The 12504-nt window shown below is 30.9% G+C and overlaps 1 protein-coding gene across 1 annotated transcript in view; it reads left to right on the top strand.

The window, feature by feature from the left end:
• The window catches only part of LOC115890474 (potassium/sodium hyperpolarization-activated cyclic nucleotide-gated channel 2-like), a 224628-nt gene extending 212541 nt beyond the window's left edge, over positions 1-12087 (top strand). Inside the window, exons 9-11 of the mRNA XM_030910714.1 lie at positions 5363-5600; positions 7527-7824; positions 11483-12087. Coding sequence (XP_030766574.1) covers positions 5363-5600; positions 7527-7613 — 325 coding nt within the window. The 3' untranslated portion in view covers positions 7614-7824; positions 11483-12087. The remainder of the gene's footprint in view (positions 1-5362; positions 5601-7526; positions 7825-11482) is intronic.
• Positions 12088-12504: the final 417 nt, after the last annotated feature.

Genomic DNA, 12504 nt, shown 5'->3' with positions numbered 1-12504 from the left:
AGGTACCGCGCGAACTGTCGTCTCTTGTCTTATCTACTCTTTGTCATTACTATCAAAATCGGTGCGTAAAACTACCCAAGCAGCATTTGGACGTCGGGACAACGTTGTGTCACGCGACCAAACGTCGGGGCGCAACGTCGGCACAACCTCGTGCCAACCCTAGTCTGCACTAGTTTGGAGAATAATTTTTGGGTCGAAACGACGTTGGATACCGACGTTGGCTAGAAGCCTAATTTAGTACAAACTGCAACGTTGTTTAAAATCCTAATTCACAGAAATACAAAATTAATATGGCGTCTAAGTCGGGTTTTATCCTAAATTGGGATAATTATAGTAAAAATATTATTTTTATGATTTAGTTAGAGACATATGTCAGATGGCAGTGAAGGAAAACAAAACAAAAGTATTTAAGTGTGGAGGATGTTTGAAGATTATAATTATTGAAACACTTTAACCGACTCTGTAACTCATTACCCAAGGCAAAAAAGTTAAACGCAAACAACTTTATTGATAAATGTATTGTTTCTACTTTGAAAAATACTAATGGGCCTTAAAATTAAAGAAGTTTTACAAATTCTCTTGAATTTTTTTTTAGTAAAATGAGAATAATTTATTCGCAGTCGAAAAAATTGTTTCCGCTTGTTTTTTAGGGTCAAATATTTCAAGTTAATGTATTCAAAAAGCAGGAATTGCTATTTTACGAACGAAAAATTTTCTTATTCAACAACATGGCGGCTTTCACTTTGTTGTTTTGGAGATTAAGATGGGGTAGTTCGAGTAGTCGCATACTGTTGGGTCTTAACAGGTAGTATACTAGTCGCAAGATTGCCTAATTTAGTCATCCTAGAGTCTAGCTTGTGCCGCCCTCTATAATCTAAATAAACGGGGGAGTGGATAAACTATCGGTAATATATGTCGATGTATATTTAAATTTAGTTTTATATGCACCTTTCTTATGTCCCATTTTAATTAAGTTTTTTTTTATAAAAACAAAAACAGCACTGAACTGTCTGACTGAACAGAACAATGAAGTGAAAATTTCAGATTTAAGGTTATGGTTCAATACAGTTGCAAAAAGGTACTGACTCGACGTCCTACCAACGTAAGAATAAGGAAATCTAAACAACGTTGGAATTAGTAAAACAGACGACGTTTGCATAACGTTGGAATAGGTCCTGAAACTGACGTCGGAAAACTCTATATTGTCCAACGTTGTAACTACGTTGTCCGAATCATCTAAAGATCACTTAAGCAAAAAAGGTTACAAGACAAGGTTTATTCGACGTCGCAGAAGCTTCTACTTTGCTGTAGTACTAGTCCAACGTCGGCACAACGTTATAAAAACGTTTAAATTTATTTTAATACCCAAGGTAGGGAGCTAACTATTTTTTGTAACTAATCCAACGTTGTGTTTAGTAAACATGTGGTCGCAAGTCGTGAAAATGCTACTTGGGTATGCTCGTTGCCGTAGTTGAACTCATCTAAAAAGTTTTATTTGCTTGAATAATAAATTGTAGTACAAGTTAGACGATATCAAAATACTTTTTTATTTAAATATATATTGATAAAAATACAGACACATATTATAATATTATCTTAAGGTAGGAACAGAACTACTACACTTTAGTACCTAAATTAAATTTTATTTGTTTTTTGAGCATATAAGCACCTGTACACACGCATTCACGCAATAAAGAGCGATATGATCATAATTTAATAATTCACACACTCTCACGAACTTCTGCAGTGCTTTTAGTAACTATTGTCAGTAGAAATCACTAGAAATTTTAGATATTCCTCTATTTCGTTCTATTTAATTTACAATTAACTTATTGGTATATTTAATTATATGTTTCAGGATGTCTTTTCCATATTTTTATATTCTACAGGGTATGTCAAAATAACTTAAGATTACTCTTTTCAAAACAGTAACTATTTATAATAATACAGGATGAATCTTAAATAAGTGCAATTATTTTTAGAGGTAGTATATTTTGAAGAAACACGATTGTGATAGCAAAAAAAAATGAAAATTTGGAATTTTTTGAAGAAGAAATTTGGATTTATTTTTATTTTTTAGTTAAAAAACATAATTTCTTGATAATATGGCAACATGCGTAGTAGATTAAATTTACAAGAAAGAAAACCCGAAAAAGATCCAGTGGTTCTGAAAACTTAAGCAATTTTTTTTGCAAATTTTGAAAGTAAATTAACACGGGACTAATTTTGGACTTTTCTTTGAAAAACGGTAAAGAGAAAATATGTTTCTTACATCGAGATCTGCCAGCCCTGAAAATATTTGCACTTATATAAGACTCACCCTGTATAATACAGGGTGGCACCTCTCATGCGAAGCGGAGGATCCAGGGAGCATGGTAGTTTATATCGAAATGAAATGTTGGAAGCATATGTAGGTTAATTGAGAGCGTTTTATAAAAATATAGAGAGTTCTACACGGTGTTCCCAAAAAATTTACGCATCAAAGTTGGGTTTTTTGTAATGGAATAGCCTATACAGGGTGTTTTAAAACAAATGCGAACAACTTCAGGGGGTGATTCATTGTTCAAAATAAAGGGTAGTTTGCTTTATAAACGTTGGGTCAAAAGTCAACCATTAGGGAGATATCGCGATACAAAGATGGCGGAAAAATAATGTTTTTATTTTTTATCTTGAAAACGAAAAGCGATAGACCAATGAAATTTTCTGGAAGCATTACTGTTATGAAAACACACTTTCTGGTAATTTTTTCACTTTTTTAAAATGAGTGGGAGGGGTTGAAATAAACTACCCCTATCATTCTTGTTAACGAAATTTAAAGAAAAATCTTAGCAAACACATGCAAAAATTAATTTGAATAGTTTAGTTTGTTTAGAAACTTTTTTATCTCTTGTGTTTTGTTGATAAAACTCTCCGATTTGAAATTAAAAAATAAAATGTAAAGCATTACATGTCAGGACAAAAAACATTTTTAGATAAAGAATCTAGTGAGCTGCTGTAATTTTTTTAGGAAAAAATCTAGTCGGTCGCTGTTTCTTTTTAGGATGTTCCTAATATTATTTTATTTGACATTACTCTACTGCAATACGTTATTATCTAGATTATTATTATTATTATCGGTATTATCACTAGATTCTTTGTCTAAAAATGTTTTTTGTTCTGACATGTAATGCTTTACATTTTATTTTTTAATTTCAAATCGGTGAGTTTTATCAAAAAAACACAAAAGATAAAAAAGTTTCTAAACAACCAAACTATCTAAATTAATTTTTTTGCATGTGTTTGATAAGATTTTTCTTTAAATTTCGTTAACAAGAATGATAGTGGTAGTTTATTTCAACCCCATCCACTCATTTTAAAAAACTGCAAAAATTACTAGAAAGTGTGTTTTCATAACAGTAATGCTTCCATAAAATTTCATTAGTCTATCTCTTTTCGTTTTCAGGATAAAAAATAAAAACAATATTTTTCCGCCAACTTTGTACCGCGATATTTCCCTAATGGTTGACTTTTGACCCAACGTTTATGAAGCAAACTACCCTTTATTTTGAACAAGGAATCACCCCCTGAAGTTTTTCGCATTTGTTTTGAAACACCCTGTATATTAATAACTGATTTTCGGATTCTAGTGTTTCTAGTATTCTAGTTCTAATTCGCGAGACTTGATAGCAGTAGATACTTTTGAAGCTCTAAATAAGTTCTCAAATGTGAATAAACTATTTTCATAGTTTAAATAATAAAATCACCGAGTGTTTTCAAAAAATTGCATTTAACGTCATTATATATTTAGATATTATCACCAACGCATAAATGGAATTGGTAAGTTGAAAAAATCATTATTTTTGTGCATCTTTGACTCTTTATAACATATTGAGGTTCGTGACAATGGTTATTAAAGGCTTGTAGATATTTAAACAATAATAATTTTTATTATTGTTTAGAGTGAGCCGTTATGGTAGAATGCATTATTTGAACTGTTCCTGCTTTATTTTGTTGTTTATAATAATCTAAACGAACAAGGTAATTGTAGTAATGCTGACAAAATAAAAAATGTAGTGCCAGTAGTTCATTGCAATTTTTATTACTCTTTGGAAATAATCAATGAGCAGGCTGTATGATTTGAGAGAAAAGAAACGGTACAAACAAATATGTACACATGTAGCAAGTACATTCATGCGTTAATATGATAAAGAGATAACAATTAACATAAATTTAGTGTAAAAATTTTATTTTTCTACAAACGTCAAAAAATGACAAGGTTCACAAATTGATAGCAATGTGCGAAGTGACACTTTTTTTCATTTTCCTACGTTACCATGACACGGTGCGCGAAGTAATGCGCGAAATGCCTATTTCGCATACTGCATGTAAATTATATGGGATTTTGGAATTTTGATTTTTGGAAAATGAAGAACTAAATCATAACTAATTATTTATTTTGAAATATTCGAGAATAAACAAATAACAAATATCAAACTTAACACTAATGCATATTATAGTTATTATTTACAATATTAACATTAATAGTACAACCAGTACACGAACCAATTTAATCCCAAACTAGATAGTTCTGATTTTGCTTGAGATATGGGGGTTTTGGGACCTGAGACTATCCAATTTTGATGTAGAGGTACTTGATCCCGGTATTTGGCACTCTAAAATTGTATTTGATATTTGAATTTTATTGTTGATAGAATCCTCGACGTATCCCTCGGCCACTGTCGAAGATTTCCATCCTATTATTATTATTATTCTTATTATTTTTGATTATATACGACCCACAACGTGGAAGACTTCACCTTTTTGGATTTCTCAGCAAAATATGCCAATAGCACGTTTTCAGATATATTATTAGCTCCATTCGCTGTACACTAGTCTTTGAATTGTTCATACGTCTTCTCATACTGACGTTTGGACTTTTCTGGCAATAAACTCTAAATTGCCGTTTTCGCTGTATCTATTAAATTAGGCGGGGTATTACTTAGTTTTTAAAAATTCAAGTATTGATCACCAAAGTAGCACTTCGCGCACTAGATTCAAAAATAACTATTAATTAAAGTCAAAAATTGGGTTAGCAGGTTAACACTTTGTACTGACGATATAAGTACTAACACTAAATTATTTAGACGTTAAAAAAGTATATTTTTTTCTAATTTGCATATAAAGTGTACTAGTATCTTTAAGCAAAATTTCTCAATTTAGTATAATATTAAAATAAAAGTTTCAAAACTGTATTTAATATTTATTTTACCAACTGGCACTGTTTTAAACCATATAATCCATCGAAAAAGCAAAATTTACAATTACCTCGGTCACTACTCAACACCATCAACCAAAAAAATAACCTTTACTTTTCCTCCACTAGGCTGAACAAAATCGGAAAGAACCCCAACCTATTGGCACACAGAGAAGAAGATCTAGGTAGCGAGAGCAAAACCATAAGCGCCGTGGTCAACGCTCTGGCGGCCGAGGCCGATCACGTCAACCTGTCCCAGGAATCGATGGCGAAGATGCACGGGAGCGACCGAAGCCTGCACGAACTGGGCCGATCCCTGCAGAAGGCGCTGCCTCGGCCCAAGTCGGAAAACAACTTCGTATCACAGGTGAGTCGCAGACTTTAAGGAAGGAGCATATAAAAAACTTCCTTAAATTCCGGTTTATCAGTGCCGTTCTAATTTTATTCAAAACGTGTAAAAAATATGATGTAGGGTAGGCTCAATAATTTGTTACTTTATTTTACATTGTCAATAAATGTTGGTAGTTATTAAAAAAATTTAAATTGTTATAAAAATATATAATTCTAATAAAAATAGACAAGTTATAATAATTATTTATTAATACAAACATCCGATACGCTACTGAAGCAAGTACGTAAGTCAAATTAACATATCTAAATTTTTTGACATCTACTCTTTGGCAAATAGTAAATAAAAGCAAAAACGGAAGAAAAAATATATAATTAGTTAATTTAAGCGAATATCATAAATGATCGGTTTACTACACGTATATAAATTATATAGTCACTGCTGAAAAGTTATTCCATTATTTCCGTCGATTTTTGACCAAGATTTACCGCACGCTACACAAACCACTATTTTACAGTCTTTTTCGATAAATCGCAATAATGTCAAAGGTCTTTACTGAGCTTATTTTATGTTATTTATTATTTATTATTTTTTTTACTGATAGTTGTTTAAAGGTAGTAAATATAGAAGGAAATTGTGGAAGAACTTAAATTAACAGTGGCAGTATTGCGCGATTTATCGAAAAAGACTATAAATTGGTTGTGTAGCGTGGTAGATCTCGGTTAAAAAAAGGGGGAGGGGAATAATTGAATAACTTTTCACTAGTAAGTGACTATTATAATATACATACGTGTAGTAAACCGATCATTTACGAAATTCACTTAAAATTATACTACTTGTCAAAGAATTGAAATACGTCAATTTGACTTACCTGCTTCAGCAGCGTATCCGATGGTTGTGTTAATAGATAATTATTATAACTTATCTATTTTTAAAAAATGTCTATATCTATGTGGCGGATTCATCAAACTTTCTGTATGATTATTTTTAATTTTTACGTAGGTATGTTATATTTATTTATGTTATGTTCTTTAAAATATTGCTCATGCATCTGTAGATGTTAGTAATGTATGGCAAACGCTTCTTTGATTTTAAAGAACATATCATAAATAAACATAACATACCTACGTAAAAATTAAAAATAATCATACAGAAAGTTTGTTTTTTTTTTGGTTTTACCTTATTAAGTAATTGTTATCAGGTAGTAATTGTTAATTTGTCAAGTTCAACTTGATATAATGCCATTTTAACAGAACGTCAACGGTTTTTGTAGACGTATCTGTTTTAAAAAACTAAAGTGTTCGCAAGTAGTTAAATTTAAATATTTTAAATAGTTTTTTTCTTTTTTTTTTGTAATTTTTTGCTTCCGACGACGGAAAGAGATAAACTTTCCGAAACGTTAAGCATTTTTTGTTCGTTAGACAAATTTGTATAACTGTAACCCTAACTTCTGACAAGCAGATTCCGTTTGGGATTAACGCAGAAGTGTTTACAAAAAATAACTATTTTATTTTGTAGATTTTCTTGCAGTGGCGAAATACCCATAGAGGATTATCTATTTTTATTAGAATTATATATTTTTATAACAATTTTAATAACTACCAACGTTTATGGACAACGTTAAATAAAACAACAAATTATTAAGTCTATCCCATGTCTACCCTACATCATAATTTTTACACGTTTTGAATAACGTGTAAAAAACAAATCACTGAAACCTCACCAAACCAAACAAAACAGTAACGAAACTGCAAAAAATCAGCAAAATTTCAAATCAATTTCAAATGTATCGAATGAAACGTCATAGAGAACTGTCAAGGATCCCCACCCTGTCAAGTCCCCACCTCCATCTACCATTCCTTAATCTTTTTATACAAAAATACAAATGCACTGAACGATGAAATCAAATCATAGATTTGCTTTAAATCGTATATTATATTGCAGGATATTCAACTGATGGGCGTGGAAGGCAGCGGAAGACCCTCCTTCCACAAGTCGGACACGCTACACAAGGAATCGGCCTTCCAATGACGCCACTCCACGCACTAGTGACCGCGCTAGGGCGGGCGCTGGTGCGTGAGCGCGACCTGGTGAATTCGACATCCCAAGCCTTCTTCTTTGTCACAAGCAATATACATTCATACCTACCTACGTTGTGTGCTCGGCGGGGCGGCTACGAACACTGGCTACTATACAGTTGTGTGCAATATACGTAGACTAGAGGAAGTTTAGCTTTAATTAGGTGCTCAAAATGTGTATTTTATCTCTATACCGTGGCGGTCCTGGGCTGGTTGGAATGAGCGATGGAAAGATATATGGTGATAGAGTAATTCGAGGTATTTAAACGAAGGTTTTTCATTAAAGTAAAGGCAGAAAAATACTAGCAACGATATATCCTATTCAAGAACTTTATAGTATCAATTTTTGACGACATAAGTTTTTATACCATCTCAGTCTTCAACAATATTATTTATTTAATGTAAGAAAATGAATTAACAGTTCAAATATTTCCTATAAGATTTTTTTATCTTAACCATTTTTTCCTTTATTTTAACCAATGATTAAAGAATACAAGGATACATGTAACGTCCATATCTTTACGGGCTGCATCATTTTTGTGATGCTAGATGCCATTTTTTTGGTTGTAACGAATGAGTTATCAGCTGGTCATCATCAGCGACAATTTTAGTGATTTTTAATAGTTTGTGTGTAGTGAACGTTGTATAAACTTTATTACAATGGTGATTAGTTGTTCAGCTTTCAAGTATAAAAGGCGCAGCGATATGAAAAAGCCAGGAGTTACATTTCATAGGTAAATAAACAATCCATACCATCTTTTTAGTGTTTTCTTAGTTTCTTACCGAATTCAATAATTTTATTTTTCTGATATTATATGTACTTGTGCTATACGTCGATACTAGCTTTGTACCTTTTGTTAAAAATTTGATACGTTTTTTTCGTAATTAATTAGTATGATACTACCACATACACCATAGGCGTAGTCAAATCATTTATCAAAAATATAAATATCTCTTCAAGCGGCTATGCTAAGAAAAATATGTACTACGGCACTGTTTGGTGGTATGGTAACAATTTCGTTGCCGGGGTTATTCGTCCTTGTATTCTTTAGTCATTGAATTTAACAATTCCTTTAAATTGTATGTACTATTTATGTACAGAATCAAACTATTTAGTTACTACTTAACAAGCCACGTATAACATTAAAGTATTTGTTAAATATGTATAAACAAATATATGAGTTTCAAATCCTTTCGAATTGTGAAAACAAATTTTATATACCGACCTGGTCATTCTAAATCCGTGATTTACAGAATGTTCGGATTATCTTTACAAGAGAAAAACTTTTTTATTATTGACATTTTGTGCTTGTTCTAAAATAGAGAGAAATAGAGATAATAATTTCGTTAGATTTCAATAAACCATTTATATACAGAGTCAAAGATTTTAATTACAACTAATTAATATATCAAATATTCAGTTAAATATTATTGAAACAAATAAATGAGTTTCATAGTATTTCGAATTGTGACAGGATCATTTATGAGGCCTAAATTATAAAAAAATGCATTTTCTACGAAAACCTGAAAAGATCGGGAAAAAAATAGTATAATTCAATTTGATAGACAATTAAATTGTGCATCTGAGTCGCGTAAAATATACAGGGTGTTCCATTTCAATTAAACAAGTTATTTTCGTTTAAAGTTAGTAATTATTTAATATAAATTTTTAGACACTCTATAAAGATAGTATTACTTTTATTATTGCAACACAACATTTAGTAAATAGAAAAACTTCAGTACAATATTTGGTTTTAAAAACGTAAATACACCTAGAGAACTGAAGCATTAAAATTGTTAATGCATTTTCGCAAATATCGTAAATATTTCAAAAACGGTAAGATGCTGGATGGTGCGGTAAACCTTAATGAATTTTACTTTTATTTTAATCGCAGAAACTAGAAATGTAATAATATACAGGGTGTTCCATTTAAAAACATGCAGCTTTTATATTTTTTTTATTTATTTGGGACACTCTGTATCTTTTAAAAATAATTTTAAATGGTAGCTTTAATAGCCCTCCCCTCCTTTAGTAGTGAATAATCCTGTATAATCTTACTGTTATAAGTATATAACACAATACTATCATTGCTATAATTTTTTAGCCTACCAAAATATCTTTTAAAATAATATATTTTTGTTAGAAAAATATATGATATTCCAATCGCGCCTAGGACCAAGGTAAACCTGTTATTTTATTGGCTAAACAATGCTGTCAGCTTATTCCTGCAGACCAGTATATTAGATCAAAAAACATCGGTAGACACGTTCACGATCGAGTGCGAATATATAGGCCTAAAAGAATATTTTTTATTTCTAAATAAGATCAGCAAATTTCAACTATGTTTTAATTGTTTAAATAGTTAATTTTTGGAAAATTCATTTTTTTAATCATTTCATTGGATTATACATATAGTTAATTAAAAAAATTAAGAAAGATGATTAACAAAAGTATCCAAAACAGTATTTCTTCAAAAAAAGTCCTGTGGGTATTTCACCACTGTAAGTTTGGATATGGCGTTTGTCGCCTAAGCCTAAATATCTGTTGGTAATTTTTACTTATTTCGTTTTGAGCCATTTCTGGCTCCAATTCAATCAGCAATCGACACGAAAGGGAATTAAAAAATATTGACTCAAAACTGGCAACTAAAGAGACAGCCATAGATAAATGCAACAAGTTTAGATTGGAAAGCCCGTAAAAATTTTAGGTCGCGAAATTATTTTGGTTTGCAACCGTTATATGCGATCTGGCGCTGCTATAGCGGTCGCTAAGAACAACGGCAAACAAAAACAGAAGTAATTTTCTCTTGTCAAAGTCAGAATCTTCAAAAATCATAATAATCTTTCAAAAAATCTAAACCGCTCTCATTAAAGACATTCCGAAAAGTGTTTATAGCGTCCATTTTCAAAGTAATTATTGCTATCTTGTGAGTTTAATTCAAGTTTTATTTACTCCAATCGGTGATAATTGTGAAAAAGTGGCATTAAAAATTTAAAAAGGTGTGCTGTGAACTGTGAACTGCAAAAACCATCGTGGATCGTGGCATAACGTCAGTTTGCAATGTTTCATAGGTATTTCATACATGCGTCCTTATATAAAATAAAGTTTATTGTATGCAACACACTGTATTTAATTTATAAAATTAAACGAAAATAATAATAAATCTGAATAAACAATATTTGGCGATATAATTCCGGAAAAAGCCGAACCGCTCCGAAATTTTCAAAAGTTCTGGGTCGCGACCGTTGCAAGAATAGCGCCAAATAGTGTTTATATTGTCCTTATGGGCACTTTCCAATCTAAACTTGTTTCATTTATCTATGGAGACAGCTTTATTTATTTGTCAAATTACATAGAAACCAACGCCAACCCAGCACAATATTTTTTCTACTCGTAATAAATTCCTTGAAATAATAATTTCTGAATATTTTTTAAAACGTGTAACTCGCTATGGAAAAAATATTGTTTTATACACGACGATAAAATTGCATTATCATCTCCCGAAACTAATTCACTCGCGATTTCATGGCTCGTGAATTAATCTTTTCGGTCGACGATAAAATACCATTTTATCGTCTTGTATAAAAAATAATTATTTTATTAGGCTGTATTAAAAAATCATGTTTAGAGGCAATCGCTTCTTTCATAATAATTTTTGCGTTGTTAAAATCTACTCTATGCCCTGTGCCCTCTGTCTGTTAGGCAAATTTAATATTAGTAAACCACTGAGGTATAGACATTTTTTTTACAAAACAGTATATTAAACAAAAATCATGTCTGAAAATAATTTAAAAAAACATTAATTACATGTCTTTTTTCAGTTTGGCTGTAATCAGGCCGTCAGCCTTTAATTTGTTCCACGAATAATGGCAATTCCAATCGTCTGAGATTTTCCCGAGATTTTATAGTTGTCTATTTACCAATACATAGAGACTGCACCAATATAACAATTTAGTCCAGGTGGTTTAATATTACAGGCCCAGGTAAATATAATAAAGTATTAATGAAATGGCACTAGCAGGTTTAGCAGTTGGAAAATAAAAAATCTTTATTTAAAAAATTGCCGACGTTTTTTTTTCAAGGCTATTCTTAACTAAAAGGTTATTTTGTCAAGTGTGAAAATTAGTAGTACGCTTGAGAAAAGAACGTTTAGCTGATAATAGCCTTGAAAGAGACGAATATACGTCGAAATGTGGGAATTTTTTTAAATAAACGTTTTTTATTTTCCTGGTTCTTAACTTGCTAACGCCATTTAATTTATAATATGAGGACGCAAATCTACCACATATAATTTTAATATAACAAAATTTTTGAGTAAAAATGCAAAACTTGCTGCTTGATAGAAAGTTGAATTTTTACTTACTAATAATATGAAAAAAATCTTAAAAGATTATATTTTATTTTCGAAGTTATTAACTGGAAAATTAAATAGTTTTATGGGAAAAAATAGTTGTATACAGGGTGGTGTATCGTCGTTGGAAACAAGAAATCCCATGCAAATTTTGAACTGTTCAAATATTGGCTCAAAATTCCCCATTGAACACCGGAATAATATACTGGGTGTTCTATTTAAAATAAAGGAGTAACTTGCTTTTAAAAGTGACTAATGTTCCATATTAATTTTGTCTCACCCTGTAAAACTTTTCGGGTCAAATTTCAATTTGGTTTAACATACAATGGTTACTGTAATTAAATATGAGGCTATTCAAGGTCAACTAAAATTTAGGTAGCCCTGTTATCGACATTTAAAATTTACTCTTCATTTTCACAAAATGAGAAATATGTCAAAATCCTTAGATTTTAGAAAGAAAGAAAGAAAGAAAGAAAGAAATTGCTTTATTGT

The sequence above is a fragment of the Sitophilus oryzae genome, unplaced genomic scaffold, assembly GCF_002938485.1.
Source record: "Sitophilus oryzae breed Bouriz unplaced genomic scaffold, Soryzae_2.0 scaffold_866_pilon_pilon, whole genome shotgun sequence".
NCBI lineage: Eukaryota > Metazoa > Arthropoda > Insecta > Coleoptera > Curculionidae > Sitophilus > Sitophilus oryzae.
This window is presented reverse-complemented; position numbering and strand designations above follow the sequence as displayed.